This window comes from Eptesicus fuscus, chromosome 20 (genome assembly GCF_027574615.1).
Source record: "Eptesicus fuscus isolate TK198812 chromosome 20, DD_ASM_mEF_20220401, whole genome shotgun sequence".
Classification (NCBI taxonomy): Eukaryota; Metazoa; Chordata; class Mammalia; order Chiroptera; family Vespertilionidae; genus Eptesicus; species Eptesicus fuscus.
The window spans coordinates 49,702,667-49,727,008 of NC_072492.1; the positions used below are offsets into that span (position 1 = coordinate 49,702,667).

At 66.5% G+C, this 24,342-nt stretch overlaps 3 protein-coding genes across 4 annotated transcripts; all 3 read left to right on the top strand.

Annotated features, from left to right (window-relative positions):
• Window positions 1-988: 988 nt before the first annotated feature.
• TMC8 (transmembrane channel like 8) lies at window positions 989-8,543 on the top strand. Of its 2 annotated transcripts, none has more exons than XM_008155172.3 (15): window positions 989-1,224; window positions 1,640-1,788; window positions 2,094-2,243; window positions 2,513-2,598; window positions 3,310-3,446; window positions 3,765-3,912; window positions 4,188-4,358; window positions 4,641-4,780; window positions 5,798-5,921; window positions 6,267-6,364; window positions 6,565-6,748; window positions 6,882-7,012; window positions 7,092-7,250; window positions 7,643-7,721; window positions 8,055-8,543. In XM_008155172.3, exons 1-15 carry the CDS (start codon window positions 1,088-1,090, stop codon window positions 8,301-8,303), a joined length of 2,142 nt encoding a protein of 713 aa, XP_008153394.2. In that variant the 5' UTR covers window positions 989-1,087; the 3' UTR covers window positions 8,304-8,543. The 2 variants fall into 2 exon arrangements, with proteins under 2 accessions (XP_008153394.2, XP_027986279.2); XM_028130478.2 differs by having other exon boundaries at window positions 2,516-2,598.
• A 2,173-nt stretch (window positions 8,544-10,716) lies between these two features.
• On the top strand, window positions 10,717-17,310 carry C20H17orf99 (chromosome 20 C17orf99 homolog). Its single transcript, XM_028130359.2, has 5 exons — window positions 10,717-10,753; window positions 11,117-11,149; window positions 15,097-15,393; window positions 16,816-17,085; window positions 17,210-17,310. Exons 1-5 carry the CDS (start codon window positions 10,717-10,719, stop codon window positions 17,308-17,310), a joined length of 738 nt encoding a protein of 245 aa, XP_027986160.2.
• Window positions 17,311-19,981: 2,671 nt separating this feature from the next.
• SYNGR2 (synaptogyrin 2) lies at window positions 19,982-23,514 on the top strand. Its single transcript, XM_054709682.1, has 4 exons — window positions 19,982-20,143; window positions 21,763-22,000; window positions 22,291-22,430; window positions 22,515-23,514. Exons 1-4 carry the CDS (start codon window positions 20,045-20,047, stop codon window positions 22,710-22,712), a joined length of 675 nt encoding a protein of 224 aa, XP_054565657.1. The 5' UTR covers window positions 19,982-20,044; the 3' UTR covers window positions 22,713-23,514.
• Window positions 23,515-24,342: the final 828 nt, after the last annotated feature.

Consider the following 24,342-nt stretch of genomic DNA (forward strand, 5'->3'; position numbering starts at 1 on the left):
TGGGCCCAGGCCTCGGGTCAGTGCCGGCCACCGGGCGGGAAGTTAGGAAATACCTCGGCTGCGGTGGTGGGGCCGCCCGATAAGTCCCTATCGCGCCCTCCGCCCTCCGAGGGCAGCGGGGCCCCGCCACCGGCTAGAGAGGGACGGGTCTGCCCCCCCCAACCCCCCACCCATCCCCACCCCGCAGCGGGGTCAGGCTCCGGCTCCCCAGCCGGAGGGAGCGGGCTGGGGGGAGCGGGCTCTGACCTGTCTCCTGCCCCCCTGGGGGCTGGGAAGGCGCAGCCGCAGGAGCCGGGGTCCCCGGAGTCGGGGGGCTGCTGGGGTACCACGTGGGGAGAGGAGCGCCGACCCTGCCCTGCAAGCACCCGCGCCTCACCGACCGCCCGCGCCCCTCGCCCGCAGGAAGCGCCGCCCGGGTGGAGAGCGGAGGAAACGGCAGGAGGTGGGGGCGGGGGAGGCCGCGGAGAGCTGGGGTTCCTGTCATGTGACCGCCCCTCTGCTCTCCACCGTCCCGCCTGCAGAGAGAGGGTCCTGGGGTCACTGCTCCGGGCCAGGTGCGCTGGGCGAGGGAGAGGGGAGAGGGCTGAGGCCCCGGGCTGCTGGGCGGGGGTCCGAGGCAGGGCAGCAGCGCCGGCCTGGCGGGGTCCCTCTCCCCATCCGGGGGCTGGGCGGTAGCCATGCCTCCTCCTTTGGGGGCGAGACCACAAGAGAGAAGACAGAGGGGTCCCCGCCCGCTCCGAGGGGTGCTGCGGGCACCGGGTCCGGGGACAGGCTTCCCCGGGGGAGTCAGCGGTGGAGGCGGGGGGCCGGGGGCCGGGAAGGCCTGCAGCCGCGGGCGGGGAGGGAGGGGAGAGCGGCCTGGCCCAGCCGGGCTTCAGGGTCCCGTCTTCCTGTCGCCCTTTCTCTCCCGCTCGGTCCCGCTCGGTCGTCGGACGAGGCCCGGCCACGTGCTGCTCTCCCCGCAGGTCCTTCCCTCCTTCTGCCAGTCCAGGCCCGGACCTGAGGCTCAGGCCACAGGCGCCCACACCCCTCCTGGGCCGGGCGCTGCAGCCGCGCCCCAACCTCAACCACCCGCCCCCCAGCCGAGATGCTGCGGCAGGAGTCCCGGCAGTCGGAGGAGCCCGGGGCCGAGGAGCCGTGGGAGCAGGAGATGGAGCGGCTGTGCTCCTCCTGGGCGCCCCTGCGGACGCTGCCCTACGCCATGGCGGACAGGCGCTTCCTCCGGTGGGTGCGGGGTCAGGGGTCAGGGGTCAGGACACAGCCAGGCTGAGGTGGGTGCGGGGTCAGGACACAGCCCAGTGGGTGCTCGGTGGGTGCGGGGTCAGGACACAGCCAGGCTGAGGTGGGTGCGGGGTCAGGACACAGCCCAGTGGGTGCTCAGTGGGTGTGGGGTCAGGGCACAGCCCAGTGGGTGCTCAGTGGGTGTGGGGTCAGGGCACAGCCCAGTGGGTGCTCAGTGGGTGCGGGGTCAGGGCACAGCCAGGCCCGAGGTGGGTACGGGGTCAGGGGTCAGGACACAGCCCAGGTTTCAGGTGGGAGTAGAGGGTGGGGGTAGGAATCACCTGTTTAGCAGCTCTGCCCGGCCGGGGTGGGCACGGTGGGTGACTCAGGGTGCCCCCATCACACACCCCCATCCCAGGCAACTGTGGGAGCCCGAGGGGGCAAAGGCCTCGTGCTGGCAGCGGTGGCGGCGGAGGCGGGGGACTGCGGGACGGCGCCTGCGGGCGGCAGCGCGGCGGCTGGCCCAGGGCTTCGGGCTCTGGGAGGGGGCCCTCTACGAGATCGGGGGTGAGACCTGCACCCACCTCCCGCCTCCCCTGTCTGGAGTCTCAATGTCCATTGCTCCCCTCGGCCCCCACCAAGCAGCCCGCCTGTCCTCACACCCCTCCACACACCCCTCCTGAGCTGGGGCCCGAACCTTGGTGGGCGGCAGCACCCCCTGGTGGATGTCAGCGGTACTGCCAGGGGCCTCCCCTTCGGGGACCACTCACCAGAGGTCGCGTGAGGCTGACCCCACACCGGCCGGGTTGCAGGGCCCTGGGACCCCAGCTGAGCCTGGCTCAGTGCCCTGCCCGCCTGCTGTCCTCCCATAGGCCTCTTCGGCACCGGAATCCAGTCCTACTTCACTTTCCTTCGCTTCCTGCTGATGCTCAACCTGCTGACCGTGCTCCTGACCTCCAGCTTCGTGCTGCTGCCCCTGGTGTGGCTCCGCCCACCGGACCCAGGCCCCGCCCTTAACCTCAGTGAGTGCCCTGACCGCACCCTGGGGACCGCACCCTGGGGGCCAGGCACTGGGGGCCAGGCACTGGGCTGGTCCGGGGCTCGGAGTGTTGGGACAGCCCCCACCCTCTGGGCGTCCTCTCGCTGGGGTCCAGCAAGGACTCTTCCTGACCAGCCTGTCGCACGGCCCCCCCCCCCCCCCCCCCCCTCCCGCTGAGGGCTATGGAGTGGGTGGGGCACACCCTCCCTTATGCCTTGGGGACCCTCTGCTGTTGGCCCTCTCCCTCCTCAGCAGCCCTCCAGTGCCCTGGTGGCCCCCAGCCCCCGACTGCCGTTCCCAATTTCCACTCCCGACTTTGGAATGTGTTAACTGGCAGGGTAAGTGGCTCCATCCCAGTGATGGCTCCGGAGGGAACTGGCCTCAGGGGACCCCAGGCTAAGTGGACCCTCACCTCTCCAAGCACATTTTGGCTTTTCCTTATTTATTTATTTGCTCATTGATTTCAGAGAGGAAGGAAGAGGGAGAGAGAGAAACATCAATGATGAGAGAGTCATGGATCGGCTGCCTCCTGCACGCCCCCCACTGGGGATCGAGCCCGAAACCTGGGCCTGTGCCCTGACCGGCAATCGAACCGTGATCTCCTGGTTCATAGGCCGACGCTCAACCGCTGAGCCACGCCGGCTGTGCGGCTTTTTGGCTTTTGGGGGGATGGCCTTACGTAGACAGACTGGCAAGGCCAGGGATGGGGTCAGAGAGAGCTGAGGCCACTGGGCAGCGGCCAGGCTGGGGAAAAGTGCCCACAGCCCTCGGGCCCAGCTGGCATGGGCGTGCGAGGGACAAGAGAGGGCACGCGTGCAGGCCTCTGGATGAGCGCCACCGTACCCGCGTCCCCGAAAGCCACTCGGGCCTTTCTCTTCCTCAACGCTGCGGCCTCGGGCCCGCTGCCTGAGCCCTCGGAGCCTCTGTGAAGGGAGCGTCCTCCCTGCCTCCCTGACAGGGTTACTGTGAGAGCCAGCGAGCACTCAGCACCCAGCCCAGCAGGGACTGATGCTCAGTGCTCCTCCCCACCGTCCTCACCCACATCCCAGGCCTTCAGCGACACCTATCTCTTCTACGGCGCCTACCGGGCGGAGCCCGAGGGCAGCTCCGCCTACAGCATCCGGCTGGCCTACCTCCTGAGCCCGCTGGCCTGCCTCCTGCTCTGCTTCTGCGGGACCCTGCGGCGGTGAGCGTCCCGCCCTCCCCTCACAGGCCGGGTCCTCCCCGCTCACCCGCCCTTGGCATAGTCCCGCCCCAGGTTGGCAGGAAGGTCCTGGCTCTCGTCCAGTAAGGCTCATGGGTGCTTCCTGGGTACAATCTCCGGGTCCCTGCTGCAGCCCTCAGGGCCACGGGCCACTGCCTCTGTGTCCCCGCCCCCACCCAGGCCGAGGCCAACGCCTGGCCCCGGGGCTGCCAGGGGTTCCCCCCCGCAAGACCCAGAGCCACGGCCCCGGCTGGCAGGCCGGAGGCGCCCTCCCACGGCCCTGGCCTCCTGCCCCTCCAGGATGGTGAAGGGGCTGCCCCAGAAGCTGTTCCTGGGCCAGGACTACCGGTCGCCGCTCAGCGCCAAGGTCTTCTCCTCCTGGGACTTCTGTATCCGGGGCCAGGAGGCAGCCACCATCAAGAAGCATGAGATCAGCAACGAGTTCAAGGTGAGTGTGGGTGTGAGTGTGTGTGTGTGTGCGTGTGCGTGTGTGAGCGTGTGTGTGTGTGTGTGTGTGTGTGTTGAGTGTGTACATGCGTGCACACAGGTGTTACACCTGGAGGCAGAGGCTGTGCGGGTGTAGGTGTGAGCGCTCACCTGCACAGTGCAGGAGGGGAGGGAGGTAAAAGCAGCTGCCGCTCCGGGGCCTGTCCCTGCCCCGGTGCCACCCCAGCCCTGCCGAGACCCTGGCCGCCCCACCCGCCTCTGCTTCCGCCCGGGCAGGTGGGGCTGGAGGAGGGGCATCGCTTGCAGCTGGCGCAGCAGCAGACGCGGGCCCAGCGAGCCTGCCACCTGCTCTCCTACCTGCGGGTCAACGTCCTCATCGGGCTCCTGGTGGTCGGAGCCATCAGCGCCATCTTCTGGGCCACCAAGTACTCGCAGGACAACAAGGAGGTGCCGGGCCGCCGACATGTTTGTTTAGTCCTGGCCAGGCTGAGGGAGGAGGCGGACGGGACCTGAGGAAGCTGGGGTGCAGAGTGGTTAGAGCAACGTGCTCAGTCAGGGCCCCATCAGCCTGGCTCACCCTGTGGGCAGCCCTCGACCTCCACATTGCCATCGCCCGGGGCCTCCCAGACGCGGGGGCCTGCCTGCCCCAGAGTTACCCTGTAGGGGTGTCGGGGAGGGGAGCTACCGGGCACCCCAGCCCATGGCACCCCCTCCCTGCTTTCCCCGCAGGAGACCCTGTTTGTGCTGCTCCAGTACCTGCCCCCTGGGGTCATCGCCCTGGTCAACTTCCTGGGCCCCCTGCTGTTTGTGTTCCTGGTGCAGCTGGAGAGCTACCCGCCCAACACCGAGGTCAACCTCACCCTCGTCTGGTGAGCGCAGCCCTGGTGCCAGGCGGGACCCCGAGGGGAGGCGGGGCACTGAGGCACGGGAGCCGCTGTGCCCCGCTGCCCGTCCTGGTGGTCTCCTGGCGGGCAGGCAGGAAGGTGCTTCCAGACACTCCGTCCCAGGGGGCCCTGGTGGGACAGCAGCCTGGACCGAGCACCGGCCATGCCGAGGGGCCCATGGCTGGGTTGCCAGAGGGTGCTGGGAACCAGTGTCACACACGTAGGGAAACCAGGAACATGGGACGCACACAGTTCCCAGGCGCCCGGGGGCTTACACGCCTTCCCTCGACAACCCTCACGTGGCCTGTGAGGTCAGAGCCATCCCATCCCCTTTGGACAAGAAGGAAACCACGGTTCACAGGGAACAAGTGCGTTGGCCAAGGTCAAGCTCGCCATGCCGGCTGGGCGCAGGCTCAGACACAGCCCTCCTCCGCCCGCTCCTGGCTACGGTCCTGCATGGACCCACAGCCCCTCGGTGAACCCCCCACCCGAGCTCCACCCGCCACCCCACCTGCCTCCCAGCCTCCCTCAGCAGAAGAGCCGCTGTCGCCAGCCTGCACGCGTCAGCCCTGAGCGCCCGCACTTAGCTCTAACGCCCGGGGTGGCTCGGGGCCGGCGTCTCCCTGTGGGACCCCGCGTGCATGCGGAGCGGCTCAGGCGGAGGCACGCAGTGTGTGGGTACGGCAGGCAGTGGAGTGGGCGGGGTATCAACGGGCGGAGGGACGCTCCCACCTGCAATCAATAAGGATGGTAAAGGCCCATCTGGGCCTGTGCATCTCCAAGCCGGGTGTCGGGGAAGGATGCCCAGGCCGTGCAGTGTTTCCCAAAGTGATTGACAAACAGAACCCTTCTCCCGTGAATCATCCGGAGGCCAACATGCTGGGGAACACACTTTGGGGACCGTGGCCACGGCCGGGGCAGGTGGGAAGGAGGCTGGGCTCTGAAGGTAGCAGCCACACCTCCCCCCGGGCCCTGCCCTGACCCTGCCCCGCCCGCCCGCAGGTGCGTGGTGCTGAAGCTGGCCAGCCTGGGCATGTTCTCCTTCTCGCTGGGCCAGACCGTGCTGTGCCTCGGCCGCAACAAGACCAGCTGTGAGTCCCTCGGCTACAACGCCTGTGACTACCAGGTGCCTGGGGCTCCAGGGGGCCTGTCCCTTTGGGCGTCTCCCCACCTCTGGGACCTCCCCGCCCCTTTGATCTCCTGGTTCCTCCCGGGTCTCACCTTTGCCAGAGGCTGGGGGTAGAGCGTCCCATACCTGGGCCCACCTCCAGGGGGTGCTGTTTGCACCACACGGCACAGTGCAGGGTGGCAGCCCTGGGGGTCGGGTTTCCTATATGACTCACCCTTGAGGCGGGGGCTTTAACAGCAGTCATACCAGCCTCCAGGCAAGGCTCCTGCCCTCAGAGATGCCCCCACAGGTGGGTGAGTGGGGGCTGGGCCCGCGGGTGGTGACCAGAACCACTCTGCCCAGTGCTGGGAGAACTCGGTGGGGGAGGAGCTGTTCAAGCTGAGCACCTTCAACTTCCTGCTCACCGTGGCCTTCGCCTTCCTCGTCAGCCTGCCTAGGAGGTGAGCCGCGCGGGGACACCCTCGGGGGGAGGGAGCTGGGCATCCCTGGGGGTGGCCGGTGGCTGCAGCCAGGGGTGAGCAGATCTACATGTGTGTGTGTGTCCCTGTGGCTGAGTGTGGGTGTCCCGTGGCCATGACCGTGACGGACGTGGGCCACACGCTCCTCCCGGGTGGTGATGCCGGGCACGCCCTATGCCCAGGGTGCTGGTGGAGCGGTTCTCGGGCCGGTTCTGGACCTGGCTGGGCCGGGAGGAGTTCCTCGTGCCCACGAACGTGCTGGACATGGTGGCCGGGCAGACGGTCATCTGGATGGGCCTCTTCTACTGCCCCCTGCTGCCCCTGCTCCACAGCGCCGTCATAGTCCTCACCTTCTACATCAAGAAGGTGCGGCCACGGGTGGGTCGGGAGGGAGCAGGGTGCCCCTCACCCCGTCCCCCAGCCTCACTTCCCTGGGCCCCAGACTCCTTGATTTCTGCAAATGGGAGCTGACAGCCCCACCCTGCTGCTTGCTCCCCAGTACACCCTCCTGAGGAACTCCAGGGCGTCCCTTCGCAGGTTCCGAGCCTCTAGCTCCACCTTCTTCTTCCAGCTGGTGCTCGTCCTGGGCCTGCTTCTGGCCACCGTGCCGCTGGGCTACGTGGTCAGCAGGTGCGGGGCGTAGAGGGGCGGGAGGCTGAGGGATGGGCGGCCGCTCCTCACGGCGGCCCTGACGCTGGTCTCCCCGCAGCATCCACTCCTCTCGGGGTTGCGGCCTCTTCGCCAACTACTCCGCCCCCTGGCAGGTGGTCCCGGAGCTGGTGGCCCTCCGGCTGCCACCCCCTGGCCAGCAGGTCCTCCACTACCTGGGCTCCCAGGCGTTCAGCTTTCCCCTCCTCATCCTGCTCAGGTACCTCTAGGGTAGCAGGGGTCAAGGGAGGGGCCCCTGGGAGGGGGGGTCCTCCCATGGGCACCCCCAGCCATTCTCATGGGATCCGGGAGCCGGACACGGAGAGCCCAGGGAGGCAGGTGGCCGGGGGGTTCCTCCTAGGCCCGTGGGCAGCCCCTGGTAGCCCCTGGGGCCTCACCTGCCCCCAGGCACCTTACCTGACCCCAGGGAAGCACAGTGCCTGACGCACGCGCTGAGGGCCGAGGGCCGAGGGCTGAGGGCCGAGGGCCGAGGGCCGGTGGGAGGAGGGAGAGGTGAGAGGAAGCCGGGTCTGCGGACCCAGGCAGAGAAGACCCAGGAGGTGGGGAGGAGGTATGGGGGGTGACTGACCTCGGATCCCCCTCTATCCAAAGCCTTGTCCTGACCGTGTGCGTCTCCCAGTCCCAGGCCAACGCCAGGGCCGTCCAGGGGCTCCGGAAGCAGCTGGTGTGGGTGAGTGAGAGCGGGGGGACCCTCTCCGAGAAGTGTGGTCTCGGCTGGGGATGGAACGTGGAGGCGGGGAAGGGCCCGGCGGGAACGTGGCCTTGGACTTGGAGACCAGGGCCTAACGGGAGTGCGGCCGAGGGCGGGGCCGGGACGCTGTTGGGGGCGTGGTCTCGGACCGGACGAAGGCGGGACCCTGATGGGCTTTCTCGGACCGGAGCGGGGCCTTAGGAGGCGTGGCCTCGCTCGGGGAGGCGGGACTGGGGGCGGGGCTTGTGCTGGGCGGGGCCCCCGTCGGGGGGCGGCGCCTGTGTAACCGGCCGGCCGGTCGCTCCCCCACAGCAAGTCCAGGAGAAGTGGCACCTGGTGGAGGACCTGTCCCGGCTGCTGCCAGAACCGGGCCTCGCCGACTCCCTGGGGCCCAAATCCCCTCACTCTCCATCTTCGCGCCCGCGGTCCTTGTGCCCCGGATTCCCTTGCCCGGGCTCCCCGGGGCCCAGGTCCCCCCAGGCCCTCAGGTCCCCCAGGCCCTCACCCTCCCACGCGGATCCCGCCTGTAGGTTCCGCTTCCCCAGCAGCGCGGAGCTGTAGCCCGACCCCCGCTCTGTCCGGAGCCTCCCCGCCGCCACCCCAGACCCCCCTGACCCCCCGCTCCTGCTCCCCGGTGACCCCCAAAGCGGGGTTCACACACCCCAGGGCGGCCGGAAGAAAACATGGAAACTTGTGTTTATGGTCTGTATTTTTATTTCTTTGTATAGTTTATGTTTTTCTTATTTCTTTAAGTTTTGTATTTTGTTGACTGTTTTGTAATTAAAACGTAATATGTTAGTATAATAACCATGAATACAAGTGATAAATACCCATTGGGAGTGCTCGGAACTGTCTGCCGGGGAAGCACCGGCATAAAATGTGAGGCTCTCCGCCCGCGGGGCACCCCGCCCAGAACCCCACACCGGTCCTGAGCCAGACCCCTCCTGCAGGGACCCAGCGGTCATTCCCCCCTTCCCCCCCCACCCCAAGGCTTCCAGGGCTCACCGGGTCAGAACCGGGTCTGAAGGCGGCCTCCCACCGCCTGCCTTCTAGGTGGGCGGCCCCTCAGGGAAGGGGTTCCTCAGGACCCGGCCTGCCTTGGGCAGCACCTGGTCTCCCACCCTCTGCGCCCCAGTGGAGCTGACCTACGGAAATGGTGGGGGGAAGAGGGCCCACCAGGGCCCGGCGTTGGGATGCCGCCCAAGGCCGGGTTTGTGATTCCTGAGTCTCTGGAAGCTTCCTTTTCAAAGCCGGAGGCTGCAACAGCTCTAAGTCCACCACTCAGCCTCGAGAACGCCCGAGACGCCGGCCCATGCGGTGACCTGCCCAGGGCCCAGGGGCAGCCGGCAGCCCGGCCTCCCTCGGTCTAAAGCCCCGGTGGCCTTCCCAGCCAGGGCCACTTCCCCCCAGGGTGACAACCACTGGCCCACAGACCCCCAGGAGGGAAGGTCAGGAGAGACCCAGGACCTGCTTGCAAAGCCCGCCCCCCCCCCCCCCCACCAGGGGCCCCGCCCGGCTGGGTTCCAGGCCTGGGGCAGCCTCTGGGCCGCTCCGACCCGGTGCCCTCAGGCCACAGGCTTCCTGCAGTCATTAAGGCGCTGACTCGATGCCCCCCCAACCCCCCCACCCCCGCACATCCCCCACCCCCGTCCTCACCCAGCCTCACAGGACCATCGGCTGTCGGCACGTGCCGGGCCCGCCCCAGGCTGGCAGAGAGCGTGCCGGGGAACAATGCGGCTCAGTCCAGGAGGCCCCAGCCTGGCCCACGGACAGTGACACCAGCTCATGAGCATCTGGGGGCCCACCTGTGGCTCCCAGCCAGCAGCCTCAGCATCGCCTGGGAACTTGCTAGAAATGCGAATTCTCAGGCCCTTCGCGGCCTCCTGACTCAGGAGAGCTCTAAGGGCAGCCCGGCCGGCGGGGCTCCGTGGTGGAGCGTTGACCTGTGAGCCAGGAGGTCATGGTTGGATTCCGGTCAGGGCACAGGCCCGGGTTGCAGGCTCTGACCCCAGTGGGGCACATGCAGGAGGCAGCCGATCCATGATTCTCTCTCATCATTGATGTTCCTATCTCTCCCTCTCCCTTCCTCTTTAAAATCAATAAATTAAAAAAAATAATAATAAGAGCTCTAACAGCGGGGCCCAGTGGGTGAGCCCCTGGGTAATGGTGGCGCTGAGAGAGCCACAGCACCGAGCCAGGGGGGCCCGTACTTACCACCCTCTGTCCTCCGGGAACACTTCCTGAGAGGGGCTGGGAGGCCTTGGGGGAGCCGGCAGCCTGGGCCTCGGCCACCCTCGGGGTGACTGAGGGTTAAATGTCAGGTACTCACTCAGTGTCCCAGGGCGCCTTGGCCTTCTTGGGAGTGCGGTCCCGCGCCCCCCCCCCCCCCCCCGCCCTAGCTAAGGGCGGGGCTCCAGCCCAGCACCTGGGGGGGCCTCACCCAGCCTGAGGCTACGTTTCAGGGCTGAGCCCAGCATTGACACCTAACAGGCCTGAAGGTGGTCTGAGGGAACCAGGGTGCGATGGTGGAAGTTGCCCCTCCTGCCTGCTTCTCTGATGGGTCCGGCCCACGGGTTCTCCAGCCGGTGTCAGACCCCCGGGGGCCTGGGAGGGGCCCTCAGGGTCACAGCAGGTCCCCCCCAGTAATCCAGGATAACCCCCCACCTCCAACTCTTCAGATTAAGCAACTCAAGCCTCATCCTAGGAACAGGCTTGGGCCTCCTCCAGGCCTTAGGGCTGGACACCTACCCACCCAGCGAGCCACAGCCCAGCAGAGGCGGCGAGTTCCCTGTGGGGTGTGGTGGAGTCTGCTGTTGGGGGCCCAGCCCTGGTGCTGGGGCCCCAGGGCCTCGGGGTTATCTCCCCAATGCAGGTACCTCCCAGGGAGCACCCTGGGAGTCCCGGGTGGAGGAGGCCCCACAGGGGAGCCTCTCTGAGCCTGGGCAGAGGCCCCACACCGACCGACGACAGAGGCATGAGGCTCCCGCTGCTGCTGTGCTTGGCCACGCTGGGTGAGCCTCTGGGAATCTGGGGAGGGGCCCTGCGCTGAGGTGGGGCGCTGGGGCCACAGAGGAGGTGGGACCGCGGGTATGGACACCCCCAGAAGCGCAGGACGCAGAGGCAAAGACGTGGGCTTGAGCCTCAGACCAGCCCGTCACGGCGTGTGCGGCCAGCCGCCGCTTCTCCATTCCGGGCCCCTGTTTACACATCTGAGAAATGGGCCGATGAGCTAACCGTGGGCTCAAAAGAGCTCTCGTGAGTGAAGACACTTGATACACCTGTGCCTCCCTCTGGGCTCAGGAGGAGGCACCCCGGTGGCCTGCGGCCTCCCCCCAACCCACCCCCTTACCCCTCCGCCCCTCCCTCCCTCACAGCCACCAGCAGCTTCTCCACGGAGCCAGAGACAGGTGAGCAGCCCCGCGGGCGGGAGGGACAAGGGCCCCACCCAGGGAGGGACTTGGCTGGGGGGAGGGTGCTGCTGGGTGAGAGGGTGTCTGCTGATGGACAATCAGGCAATCCTAAAACCCGGCCCCAGCCCCTGCAGAGCTCTGGGAGGAGGCGGGGAGGGGGAGGCTAGGAAGGGGGCCTCCAGGGGACATGGGGCTGTGTGCGTGTTGGGGGGGTGGGTATCCCTGGGCAGGTGTAGCCCCGGGTGCCATGTATGGAGCTGAAATCGCTCCAGAAGCCTCACAGCTCTGCAGGGTGGGTGTGACCTCAGAGAGGGAATGGGGGCGCCGCAGGGGGGGAGGCAGGGGAGTGGGGGGGACGAGGAGGCAGTGAGCGAAGGGCAAGTCCAGCCCCCGCCCCCCAAGGTGCAGCAATGGGAGGCTGCCTCCTCCCAGACGCAGTGGGAGGGCTTGGGACCTGGTCTCTGAGTCTAAGGGGGTGGGGTACAGAGCAGGGGGAGGGGACATCCTGGTCCAGACACCTCCTGGGCTTTGCCCTCCACTTTTCCACTCTCCTCCCCCTCCCCCTCCCCCCTCCTGGCTCATGTCTAGCACTGTGACCTTTATGGTCAAGGTCAAGGTGGGGGGTCACCTCCTCTGCTGGTTCCCATGGCAGGGAGCTGCTCTTCCTCCATCAGGTCACGGGGTCACGGAGCAGGCATCCGCCCGGGGACATGCGAGGCGGGCCTCTGGTCTCGCCCCAGCGCAGGCTGAAATGCCATTTCCTCATTTGCTTTAAAAACAAGCAGGCTGTGGTGTTTTCGCTAAAATGAGAGCAGCCTCTGAGCCGGCTCGGGGCCGGGCCTCTGGGGAGTACCTGGCAGGGCGGTTCCTCGCTCAGTCCCCAGCAAGTCCGGCTCACTGAGCTCCTGAGAGACCAACAGGCAAATCACTCACTCACCGAGCCAACGCTGGCTGCACACCTGCCTGGCGCGGGGCCTGCTTTAGGCCCCGGGAGGGATGCACGAGGTGCAGACACCACAGAGCCTGCCCTCCGAGCTCACATGCCCGCGGGGCTGGGGGGACAGGTGTGCTCCACTGAGATTCTCCCCGAGGGAAGCAAGTGATTGGGGGGGAAGGGCCGCACGTGGGGTGGGGACGGAGGGCAGCACCTCCTGGGAAGCTGGCCCTCAGAGGGGGACCCCCAGCCTTCCAAGCAAAGACACGTAGAGCAGGCCGTGCCTGGAGAAGGGCCTCGTGGCCAGAGCACAGGAAGCAGGAGGGGCGGGCCGCTGGGGGAGTCAGAGGGCGGGAGGGCGCAGGGAGGCCTGTGGGCGCAGCGGCGGGAGGTTGGATCTGGACACCGGGGACCCAGGGTGCAACCCCAGAGGGCACCGGGCCCCCCCGGGTCCAGACGCTGGTGATAACACGGAAGCGGTGGGTGAGCCTGGAGGCCAGGCCAGCTGCCCTGCTGGGGTGCGGGGGCGGGTCCCAGGCAGAGCCGTGAGGACGACCCCAGGTGTGCGTTGGCCTGAGCACCTGCAGGGATCCTGCGGTGCAGCTGGCCCGGCCTCGGGGAGCGAGAAGCGGGCAAAGGGACCGAATGCGGAGGAAGGTTCTCTCTGTTTCCAAATCCCCGGGAATTGGGGCGAGGGCGGTCCTGAGCGTCTGCGCCGCTGGGTGACGGGGAGACGCGGGGAAGTGTCCGCGAGTGCACTCCGCCGGGGGCCCAGTGCGCGTGCGCACGGGATGCTGCGGCCCCTGCACCCGGGGCCGGGCCGGGGCGTCGGGCCTGGACCGCACGTCCCCGCACAAAACGCACGAGACTGCGTCAAGCGCAGGAGAGCCCGAGGCCTTGGGGACACGCGGTAAACGGAGCGGATGGGGCTGCTGCCCGGCCACACCAGCCCGGCCCGCTGCTCAGCTTCGGGCCCCGGGGCCGCTGTCCCCTGGGAGATGCTGAGGGCGCCACCCGCCTGCCAGCGCTCTGGGGCCCGCGGTGTTTTCAACCCCAGGCTCGGCCCGGGTTAGGGGTGCGGGGTGCGGGGTGCGGAGGCCAAATGTTCCCCCCCCCCCCCCCCCCCCCCCCGCCAGAAGACACCGCCTCTGGGTAGGTAACAGGTGAGCCTCAGCGGAAACTTATGTAAATCGGGCTCCAGAATAGCCGTGGGCAGGGAAATGAAGGGCCGGTTCCTTTCGCTTTTATTCACGGTGAAGGGAGCGGAGGTGTGGGTGCCTGTGCCCTGCACCCCTCCCCGCCCGGGAGGAGGCCGGCCCCAGGCTCGCACTGATGACCTGATTGTAGCGATTTGCAAAACGGTGCCCCTGAGAGTAGCTCCAAGTCCAGGGACAGCTCAGCCTGTTCGGAAACAAGTCAGGAAATGGCAAGAGGCACCGACGGGAGAGCGCCCTCCCCTGGCGACACCCAGAAACGCCCTGGCTGAGAACCCCTGGCTGAGAGGAGGAGGCCCGGTGCTCAGAGAACCGCCCCGGAGGCCCGCACCCTGGCCTGTTCCAAGCCTCTGCTCAGCGAGGGGTGTGCTGACCGCACTGGTGTCCAGCCATCGTGCCCAGCGGCGTGGAGGACGCCCGAGGGCTGGTATCTGGGTCTCACAGATGCGTCCCTCTGCCCGCCCCCGCCCCGCCCCCCGCCCCTACACACTAGTCTTGAAAACGCACCATCAGAACACACCCCTCGCCCCCACGCCGCAGTCAGAGGCAGCGTTGTTTGACCCAAAAGGTCCATCCATCGTGGCGTGGGAAATGCGCACCGGGCAGCCAGAGGCCCATAGGAAGGCCTCGGAGGTGTCTGCGCCTCCCAAACCGGCCCAGGACCAATCAGTCACCTCCAACAGAGAGGAGGTCTGGGCCGGGGCGCCCTGCTGGAGCGGCTGAGTGAGGGGGGGGGGGGAGGGGGCTTGTATGTTTTCTTAATGTTAAAGCTTGATTATTTTATTTTAAAAATATATTATTGATTTCAGAGAAGAAGGGAGAGGGAGAGATGGAAACATCAATGATGAGAGAGAATCATTGATTGGCTTCCTCCTGCACACCCCCTACTGGGGATCGAGCCTGCAACCTGGGCAGGTGCCCTTGACTGGAATGGAACCCTTCAGTCCACGGGCCCACGCTCCATCCCCTGAGCCACACGGGCTGGGGCTGAGTGAGGGTCTGACCCTGGGTCTGAGGGAGGAGCGATCTGCGGGTTCTGTGAGCGTGCGGCCGGGCGGCTCGAAAGCCTGCTCTCCGGGGTGACCCCTTTCTCTCCGGCTCACCCGTCCCCTGCAAGCCTGGGTCACCATCGGCCCGCTGCCTTCTGACTGTCCCTTTAAACAAGATGTTGGCCTCTCTGGGTGCTGGGGCCTGGCCACCACCCTGCGTCCCTCTGGCCACGGCGCACGCTCAGGCCTCCATACAGCGCTGGGCCACCGGGGGCCTGGCCCGCGTTGTCCCTCACTGTCCCCATCCCTGGCAGGGACCCCCAGCCCGGTGCACCCTCGCGGACCCCTGGCCACATGAAGCAAGGAGCCTCTATCACATCAGGAGGCCCTGCGCCAGATGGAGGCCACTCTGCAGCGTGTCACTGGACAGTAACTGCCTTTTTTAAAAATGTATTTTTATTGATTTCAGAGAGGAAGGAGAGGGTGAGAGAGACAGACACATCAATGATGAGAGAGAATCATCCATCAGCTGCCTCCTGCACGCCCCCCACTGGGGATGGAGCCTGAAACCTGGGCCTGTGCCCTGACCGGGAATCGAACCGTGACCTCCTGGTTCAGAGGTCGATGCCCAGCCCCTGAGCCACCCGGCCGGGGTGTTGCAGTCCTTTGGGTGCATGTCTGCGAGCGGCACTGCTGGGTCGGATGGTGGCTCCCGGTGTGACTTTCTGAAGCACCGGCAAACCGGCCTTTTCTTCCCGCGCTTGATAAATGTTGGCTTTCTTCCCCCTCCTCCGTTTCACCTTCCAGACCTCACCCGGGAGCTCTCCATCACCTACAGAGTCCTGGAGGTCTTCCCCCAAGGCCGCCGAGTGGCCATAACCTGCCACACGCAGGTGTCCCCGCCTGTCACCTACACCCTCTGGGGGAGCCGGGACATCGAGGTTTCCAAGAAGGTGGTGAGCACCCGCGACCCCGTCTCCTTCCACATCAACGTCACGCTCAAGTCCAGGCCAGACCTGCTCACCTACACCTGCCAGGCCAGCACCGCCTGGGGCATGCGCCTGGCCAGCGCCCCCCTGCAGCTGTACTGGGAGCTGTGGGCCAGTGAGTGCAGGGGGAGCGGGGCGGGGGGCGGGGAGCAGGGTCTGGGAGGGAAGCGGGGGGGGGGGGGGGCTGGGACAGCGGTTGTCCATCTTCAAGGGCCTCTCTCGGTCCCTTGGGGCCTGGTCACAGGCGGGTCTAGATCCTGGCCGGGCCCCCCGGGGGCCGAAGGGGCGGTGACACAGCACCCCGGGCCGAGCTCCGACCTCAAGCTGATAAAGGGCACATGTGGGGGTTTATCTGGTTTCATCTTCTCAGCAGCCGCGGGCGGGGTCGTGGTCCCAGCCTCTGGAGGAGGAAGCTCAAGCTCTTGGAGATTAAGACAGTTGTCCCAGGCCGCGGCCTACGAGTGGCAACCGGTGGTTCCCAGCCCCACTGCACGGAGCTCCAAGCTCTGCGTCCTTCCCGGCCCCCCTGAGCTCCCCCCGGAGGCCCTTCCCGGTGGGAGGCATGGGGGGGGCAGCCGGAAGTGTTGTCGGACCGGGGCTGGGACAGTGACCCCGTGGTCCTGCGCCTGGAGACTGCCTGGGGAGGAGAGCCCTCCGTCTGGATCACTTCCCGTGGAGGGTTCAAACCCCACACTTACAGGCTGTGGGTTCTTGGGCAAGTCACTCAACCTCTCTGAGCCTCAGTTGCTTCATCTACAAAACAAAGATGGTAGCACCTACTCCAGGGGTACCGAGGGGCAGTCGGGGGTAAGGATCGGAGCAGACCTGGGGCTGTTCAGAGCATCGGGCGGAAGGCCTGGAGATTCTAGAATCTAGAAACTTCTAAGCAGCAGTTCTTGTCCTGAAGGAGCTTGTGTTTCAGTAGAAGAGCCGAGACTGGAAGCCTGGAAGCCGGGTTGCCAGACAAATGTTGCACAGACAAACTCATCCTGACAAGTGATTTGTGGTCGCCCTGGCCCATGTAGCTCCATGGGTTGGGCATTGTCCCATGCACAGAGAGGTCGCCAGTTCGATTCCTGGTCAGGGCACCTGCCCAGGTTGTGGCTCGATCCCCAGGAGGGAGCGTGCAGGAAGCAGCCGATTGATGTGTCTCTCAGACATCGATGCTTCTCTCTCTCTCTCTCTCTCTCTCTCCCCCCTTCCTTCCACTCTCTCTAAAAATCAATGGAAAAGGATCCTCAGATGAAGATTTAAAAACAAAATTCTTCATTGTTTACATGAAATTCAAATTTAACTGGCAATCCAGAATATGCTACATGAAACTAACACCGTACGAGAAACTGTGTGGTACACACTGCAAGTAGGGTAGGAGCCCAGACACCAGGCAGAGGGAGTAATCCAGAGGGCTGCCTGGAGGAGGCGCAATCACAGTTAGGCCTCCAGCGATTATTTTGGAACAAGGGAACTTGCTGGGGAGAGGCTGTTGGAGTCTCCCAGCCATGCCTGTGCTTCCTGTCCCTCCCCTGCCCCCCACCAGAGCCCGTGTCCCAGCTGCAAGCTGACTTCACCGTGCTGGACAGAGAGGCTGGCCCCAGGTTGGAGATGTCCTGCCAGGCGGCCTCGGGCAGCCCGCCCATCACCTACAGCCTGGTCGGGAGGGACGGGCACGTGCACATGCGGCAGACACCGCAGTACGGGCAGCCCGCCAACTTCTCCTTCCCGCTGACCCAGACGCCGGCCTGGCTGCAGTGCCAGGCCCAAAATGGCGTCAGTGTCCAGAGCAGCCCCCTCACGCTGGTGCCCCCAGGTGAGAGGGCCCTGGTGTCCAGAGGGCAGCTGGCACTGCGGGTGGGTGGGTGGGAGGTGCCACGAGCAGGGAAGGGCATCCAGAAGCAGCCATGCCTACCCTGCCCTACCTGCCTCCCTCACAGGCCAGCTGCCCAAGGCCCCCACCTTCGTGCTGGCTGCCAGCCTTGCCTCCATCGCCGCCATCACCTCCGGGATGCTGGGCTGGACCAGGTGGACCAGGTAGGAGGCGGGGCGGGGCGGGGGGCGGGGGAGGAGTGGGAAGAAGAGCTGGTGGGCTGTGCACCAGCAGAGGCCCCGCTGGAGAGCAGAGGGAGGTGGGCTTTAGGGCAGGGCTGCCACCAGGTAAAGAAGGGGCCGTACCGCTTGTGGGCGCCTTGCAGGAGTTTATTGAGGACCTACTGTGTGCCACGTGCCTGCGGAGGGCTTGCTGATTCAAGGCTTTATGTGACCATGACCACTGGTCCCAGCTGCCCTGCCCTGCAATGCAGTCAGCTCGCCTCTGGGTGGCACACTACCCTGTGGGCCTTAAGGGTCTGGGGAGGGATGTTGGGATGGGGACATGCCTCCTGGGGCCAGGTTGGAGCAAGGGCTTCTGACCTCCATGGGAGCCACGGAGTCAGGGGTGGGGCCTCCTGGGCCCCCCTCTCCCAGGTCATCACTTCAATGACTTGTAAAGTGACCAGGGCAGTGGTTCCCAACGTGGGGCACCCCCCCACAGGGGGCCAATTTGATTTTTAAGGGGAGCCATTCGAGAATGAGTTATTAACAGAGTGAATTTTTGCATTTCTTATGGTTCTAGGGGCCTCAGATACAGTATAGAAATATATAGTGACATATTTACGCATTTCAGGTCTCTATTATGTTTTGAAGCTTTATTTGCTATTTTTTTCATATCACTTCATATTATTTTTAACAATTTATTTTTAATATATATATATTTTTAAATATATTTTATTGATTTTTTACAGAGAGGAAGAGAGAGGGATAGAGAGTCAGAAACATCGATGAGAGAAAAACATCTATCAGCTGCCTCCTGCACACCCCCTACTGGGGATGTGCCCGCAACCAAGGTACATGCCCTTGACCGGAATCGAACCTGGGACCCTTCAGTCCGCAGGCCGATGCTCTATCCACGGAGCCAAACCGGCTTCGGCAATTTTTTTTTTTAATATATATTTTTATTGATTTCAGAAAGAAAGAGAGAGAGAGAGAGAGAGAGAGAGAAACATCAGTGATGATAATCATTGATTGGCTGCCTCCTGCATGCCCCCTACTGGGGATAGAGCCTGCAACCCAGGCATGTGCCCTTGACCGGAATCGAACCCGGGACCCTTGAGTCCACAGGCTGATGGTCAGGGCAACAACTTCTTAGTGATTTCCTCCTCGGACTCCACTCTCCTTCGTTCTTTTCTTGTTCTCTCTCATGGATGCCATGCTCTTTGGAAGCTTGTTTAGACCAAGCTGATGGCCTTTTAGGCTTCCTCCCCGTGACTAGGAGCTCAGTGTTTGAATAATAAGAATTCTATGTCAGGGGGGCGGCGGGGGGAGGACTGACATCAGGATGTTAGAGATGCTTGGGGGGGGCGGGCCAAGAAAAGATGGGGAACCACAGCACCACAGGCGTGCCCCCCCCCCCCAACCCCCGGGCCCCATCAGCTCCGCCTCCCCTGCTTGCGTCTCCGGCCCCAGGGGTCTATCCCAGGCCCAGGCCTTGTCTTCTCTCAGGTCCCTTCCTCTGAGGTTTCTGTCCTTTCCAGAGGCCAGACCATGGGCGACCCAGGTCACCTCTCTGAGCCTCAGTTTCCCTTCTACAACATGGGGTGTAGAGACCAGACCCCCACTTGCCATGGGACCTGGGGCCAGCACTTGCCCCCTGGGGGATTCGGTGCCCCCTTCACTTAGTGGGGTGACAAAGCCTCACGCCCCTCCCCCGCCCGCCCCCCCCCCCCACCGATGCCCCTGGCACCATAAAACTGCAGAGGCCTCGGGAGGGCGCTCCCTCACCTGGAGTCTCACCTCCTCTGTCATCCAGGTTGTGACCAGCAGGTGCAGGCTCAGCAGAGCCCCCCACGAGCCCCATCCTTGCCCGACAGGAGGACCCCCTGTGAATGAAGAACAGCCCCCCAGCCTGGGCCCTGCCGCGAGGATTTCAAGATGGGGGTGGGGCTGTGGGGGAGGCGGAGGCCGTCAGGCTGCCTGTCACCATCCACGCAGGTCCAGGAGGGAGGCGGGGGGACTGAAAAGGCCCATCTACACCCCCACCCAGGGCCTCTTCCCCCCACGGCTCCCCTCTTCCCCGAGGGGCACCCCATCTCCTGGTGGCCCACCTGGCCAGCACCCCCTCATTGACCTGGCCGGCAAAGGAAGGGTGTCTGGGGTCCCGTCCTCAGCCTGCACCCCTCCCCTCGCCGCCTTCCCTGTTCAGTTGCTCTGAACCAGCAGGAAAGAACTGGATTAAACTCTGCCCCCGCCTGTCGCTCTGGAACCCCGTTTCTGTCCGCACCCCATGCTGGAGCCTGGCCGCCTTTCACCGCGGGGGGCGTGGGGGGCCCAGCAGGGGAAGAACTGGGTGGTCTCACCCCCACCAGGTCAGCTCCCAGAGGAGGGCAGAGGGACCAGCCGGGCAGGGCGGGCCCAGGCGGCGTCCCGTCGGGCTTCCTGGAGGAGGCGGCGGGAGAGCAGGCGCCAGGAAGGCGGGGCCGAAGGCAGGGCCCCCCCCCCCGGGGGCCCTCTTCTCCCGGGGACGCCCTGCCCCGCTCGGGTCGCGCCGCGGCCAGCGTAGCGGGGACGAGACCCCGCCGAGCGCGGGGGCTGGACGGTGTCGCCGCCGCCGCCGCACTTTGCCCTCGGTCCCTGGGGCCGCGCTGGCCACGCCCCGGGGCGGGGCTGGGGGCGGGCGGGGCCCCGCTGGCTCCTCGGCGTCCGCGGGCGACGGCGACGGCGACGGCAGCGGCGACATGGAGAGCGGGGCCTACGGCGCGGCCAAGGCGGGCGGCTCCTTCGACCTGTGGCGCTTCCTGGCGCAGCCGCAGGTGGTGGCGCGCGCCGCGAGCCTGGTGAGTCGGGGGGCGGGGGCGGGGGCGCGGGGACCCCCCTCCGCCCGGCCCGGCGCCCGCGAGCCGGCGGCGCGACAGGTGGCGGCGGCCCGGAGCGCGGGGTGGGAGGCGGCGCGCGGGACCGGGACCCGCCACCCCCCCCCCCCCGGGCTCGGCCGCCCCCACCCCACCCCGGGGCCCGGACGCCCTCCCCGCCGGCCTGGGCGCGCGGCCGGGGCGCCGTGGGGAGCAGGCCGTGTCCGCTGGCGGGGGGAGGAGCCTGGGGCAGCTCCGGGACAGGTGGCCGGCGGGCTCGGTGGCTCCCGCCCGGGCATCCACCTGGAAGGGGCTTTCCCGAGCCACGTGGGGTGTGGGTGGGGGTGGGGGTGGGGGTGGGGGCCCTGACACAGGATCTCCTTTCCACCAGGAGTAGCCTCAGGTCTGCCTCCCCGTCCACGGTCGGGTGACTTCAGGGTGCCTCCTCCCCCAGCGCCGGGCTCCGGGGGGGGGGGGGGAGTGCGGGTGGGTCCCATGTTCCTGGGCACCTGGCATCCAAAGCCGAACCAGGCCCTCCCTGCTCACATCTGCCTGGGACTGGGGACTGGAACCTTCTGCGGTGCCCTGGTGGCCCCCGGGCCCCCTCCCTGCCTGGCGGTGGGGTCTGACCCCAGGAGCAGGTGCCCATGGGCCGGGAGGGCAGTGCCAGGAGTTGGGCCTGGCACCCCGCGCCCAGCATCCTGGAGTTCCGGCTTCATCTCCAGCCTGGGCGGGGCCTGTGGAGAGGGCCGGTGCAGGCAGGCCGGCCGGTGTGGCGGAGGCCTGGCCCGTCCCAGGGGGAGCCCACACAGCCTGCCTCTGCGGAATGGGCGGTGGCCTTGAACTTTGGGGAGGAGACCAGGTGCCCGGAGGCTGTTCCCACCGGAACCCCCTGGGGAGCTCACCCAGGACCTCCGGGCTCTGAGTGCAGACCAGCCTGGAGCACCCCTGTGATCAGCACCCACTCTTGCGGGGGAGGGGGGTCGATTGGGGTTTTCTTGGAGGGGCGTGGCCAGGACGCCAGAGAGGCAGGAAGTCCTTGTGGAGAGAAAGCTGGACAAACTGGGGAGGCCGGCCTGGGGCAGGGAAGTGGGAGGGGCTGGGGTGGCCTGGCTTTGCTGAGAGTTGGGGAGTCTTCCTTCAGGGCATCAGGCAGTGGGTGGGCGCTGTGGGGGTGACAGGCGGGTGATGAGGGGGTGAGACTCCAGGCCTGAGCTTCTGTGATTTTGTGTCCTGTCGTGTTTAAAACTCATTGCATGTGGAAGTGGCCAGATCGCCCCTAACCCCCATCCCACAGGCAGCGGGGGCAGGGCAGTCCCCTCCCAGGAGTTCCCCGTCCTTTCCCGCGCCCACGGTCCCTCGCGCCCACGGTCCCGGAATCCCCGGCCTCCCCTCCGGTGCAGCATGTTGCCCTGTGGTCTGGAGAGGCAGGGAGAAGGGAGAAGTGAGAATGGAGGCAGCTGGCTTACCGCTCACCCCCACGTCCAGAGGGCTGGGATGCTGACCCCCTTAAGGGGAACAGCGGCGGCAGGAGAGGCAAGGGCCCCCCGCCCCGCGTGCCCCGGGGGTTTGCCCGCCACTCAGCCCCTCCGCCCCGCCCCCAGGTCTTCGCCCTGATCGAGTTCTCCTGCATCTTCGGCGAGGGCTACAGCAACCGGCACGACTCGCACCAGCAGTACTGCGTCTTCAACCACAACGAGGACGCCTGCCGCTACGGCAGCGCCATCGGCGTGCTGGCCTTCCTGGCCTGCGCCTTCTTCCTCGTGGTCGACGTCTACTTCCCGCAGATCAGCAACGCCGTGGACCGCAAGTACCTGGTCGTCGCCGACCTGCTCTTCTCAGGTGTCTGCCCGGCGGTGCTTCCCCTGCTCCCGGGAGGGGCGGGGAGCGGCCCGGTTCCCCGGCACTCTGGGGGGCTCGGATGGCGGGCGCCCTCAGAGCTTGCAGGAGGGGCCGGGAGAGGGGCGGGGAGAGGCGCGAGGTCCCACTGGAGCAGACGGCCCGTGCCCAGATTTCTAACCGCCGGAAGCCCGCTGGTGCCGGGTGGCCTCAGCGGCCTGTCCCCTCCCGGAGGCTTCTGGGAGTGGCTGGCCTCTCTGTGGAGCTGACCCTGCCCCCCCTCCCCCCTCCAGCTCTCTGGACCTTCCTGTGGTTCGTGGGCTTCTGCTTCCTCACCAACCAGTGGGCAGCCACCAACCCGGCGGATGTGCTGGTGGGAGCGGACTCCGCCCGCGCGGCCATCACCTTCAGCTTCTTCTCCATCTTCTCCTGGGTAGGTGCCCGGGCGGCCGGGCTCCCGGGGTCTTCGGTGCAGGGCGGGGAGGGCGTGGAGGAGCCAACCTCAGACTCCCCGCAGGGCCTGCTGGCCGCCCTGGCCTACCAGCGCTACAAGGCCGGGGTGGACGACTTCATGCAGAACTACGTGGACCCCGCCCCGGACCCCAGCACAGCCTACGCCTCCTACCCGGGCCCGCCGGCCGACAGCTACCAGCAGCCTCCTTTCACCCAGAGCGCCGAGGCCGCCGAGGGCTACCAGCCTCCCGTTGTGTACTGAGCCGCAGGGGATGGTAACGGGGCAGGGAGGGGCCTGGAGGGCCGCCCTGGGTTCGAGACTCCTCTCGCCCACCAGGCGTGCCTCCAGGGGCTGCTGGCCCCCTGGTCCCGTGGGAGCCAGGCACAAGCTGGGGAGCCCCAGGCCCCACCCCCTCCTCAGGGCATCTAAAGGGTTTTTAACTAGACGTTTGTCACTGCTTCTGATGGCCCCACCCCCGGTAGCTAGAAGTGCCGCCATGCTGTTCTGATAAGTGCCTTCGTTTTCCCAAGCCCCCGGGAGCACAGGGAGCTGGGGTTCTCTGCCAAAGACGAAGCTGGGGGCCTCCCACTGCTGCTGCTGGTGCGGGCTCTCCCTTCCTCCTCACTCAGGTCTGCCCGCGTCTGCCTCGGCGCCCTTCCCACTCCCAGAGGCTTCTGGGAGATGCCCTCGCTGGTGCCCCTCCCTCCCTGCCTGCCCTAAGGCGGCAGCCATCTGGCTGCTGCGGGGTCTGCTTGCTCGGCTGGGTCACTCCCCTGTGCCAGTGCCCCTGGGCGTCCTCCTGCCAGCCACGGGGCAGCGCTGGTGCCCACCCAGGGGCCACGGGGCCGCGCCTCCTGCCCCGCCCCTCCCCCCACAGGAGGGAGGGGCTTTGCCTGACAACCCAGCTTTATGTAAATATTCTGCCTTAGGTGGGAGGTGTGGTGTAGCCTCAGCCCCCAGGCCGTTCTGAATGGATCAGAAAGCTTTTGGGGGGAAGACCCCCTGCCCCTCAGATTCTGTTAGGCTGGTTCTGAGATGGAATAAATGTTTTTCTCATTCGTAATCTCCACTGTCATTGGCTGGCCTCCGTAGGAGGAGGAGAAGTTCCACTCGGGGGGGGGGGGGCCCTGGGGGGTCTGGAACCTGCATTTTGAACAAGGTTGTGGCCGGCTGCCCCTCCAGCACACCCAGCGCCTGCCCGCTCCCCGTCTGGGGTCGCATTCCTCACACTGCCTTCCATCAGCACCTTAAAATAGCAGCTGCGCTCAGCCAGTAAACAGGACGGACGGGGTCCGGGGCTGCCTTCCAGCTCCCTGTGCCCAGGAGCTGGCCCTCCCAGTGCCCCTCCCCAGTCGGGGGACACCCTGGCCGGGTCCGGGGTCCTCCACGCCAGCTGACAGCGCTCAGCCCCTCCGGGCCCTTCCCAGGCAGGAGGTGGCTTGGCACCCAGCACCCACCTCCCCCCCCCCCCCCCCGGAGGCCAGGGCCTGAAGCAGCTTCCCCGTTGAGCAATGACAGAGGTAGCTGGGGGCCCCAGTCATTTCAAAACCCCAGTAACTGCGTGTAGGGTTCTGAGCTACAGCCTCGCTGTGTGCAGCTCCTCAGTGTGACCGGGACCCTGAGCCCAGGCGCCCGGGCAGACCTGCAGCCAGGCCCGCCCCACCCGCGGGCACGCGCCTCGTGAGGCGCAGCTGAGCCCGTTTTCTTGGCTCCTGAATTGTCAAGTGTCTGTTTCACAAACAAAACCTGACCCCACAGCCCCAGCTGGCAGCACTGAGCGGCCAGCCGCCGCCTCTTCCCAACTCGGGCCCGGGCGCCTGTTCACCCCTCTGTCCCGAAACCGTCAGGACAGAAAGGGACGTTCCTCGTAGGACCTGTTCCACACCGTGTC

What these genes read in the sequence shown, in the direction of transcription:
- TMC8 (XM_008155172.3), top strand. Translation starts at nt 1,088, where the DNA reads ATGCTGCGGCAGGAGTCCCGGCAGTCGGAGGAGCCCGGGGCCGAGGAG. An exon ending in GCGGACAGGCGCTTCCTCCG is followed by an intron (nt 1,225 to 1,639) that starts GTGGGTGCGGGG and finishes CCCCCATCCCAG; the next exon opens with GCAACTGTGGGAGCCCGAGG. An exon ending in TCACCTTCTACATCAAGAAG is followed by an intron (nt 6,749 to 6,881) that starts GTGCGGCCACGG and finishes CTTGCTCCCCAG; the next exon opens with TACACCCTCCTGAGGAACTC.
- C20H17orf99 (XM_028130359.2), top strand. Translation starts at nt 10,717, where the DNA reads ATGAGGCTCCCGCTGCTGCTGTGCTTGGCCACGCTGG. An exon ending in CTCCACGGAGCCAGAGACAG is followed by an intron (nt 11,150 to 15,096) that starts GTGAGCAGCCCC and finishes TTCACCTTCCAG; the next exon opens with ACCTCACCCGGGAGCTCTCC. An exon ending in GTACTGGGAGCTGTGGGCCA is followed by an intron (nt 15,394 to 16,815) that starts GTGAGTGCAGGG and finishes GCCCCCCACCAG; the next exon opens with AGCCCGTGTCCCAGCTGCAA.
- SYNGR2 (XM_054709682.1), top strand. Translation starts at nt 20,045, where the DNA reads ATGGAGAGCGGGGCCTACGGCGCGGCCAAGGCGGGCGGCTCCTTCGAC. An exon ending in TGGCGCGCGCCGCGAGCCTG is followed by an intron (nt 20,144 to 21,762) that starts GTGAGTCGGGGG and finishes CCCCGCCCCCAG; the next exon opens with GTCTTCGCCCTGATCGAGTT. An exon ending in TCTTCTCCATCTTCTCCTGG is followed by an intron (nt 22,431 to 22,514) that starts GTAGGTGCCCGG and finishes GACTCCCCGCAG; the next exon opens with GGCCTGCTGGCCGCCCTGGC.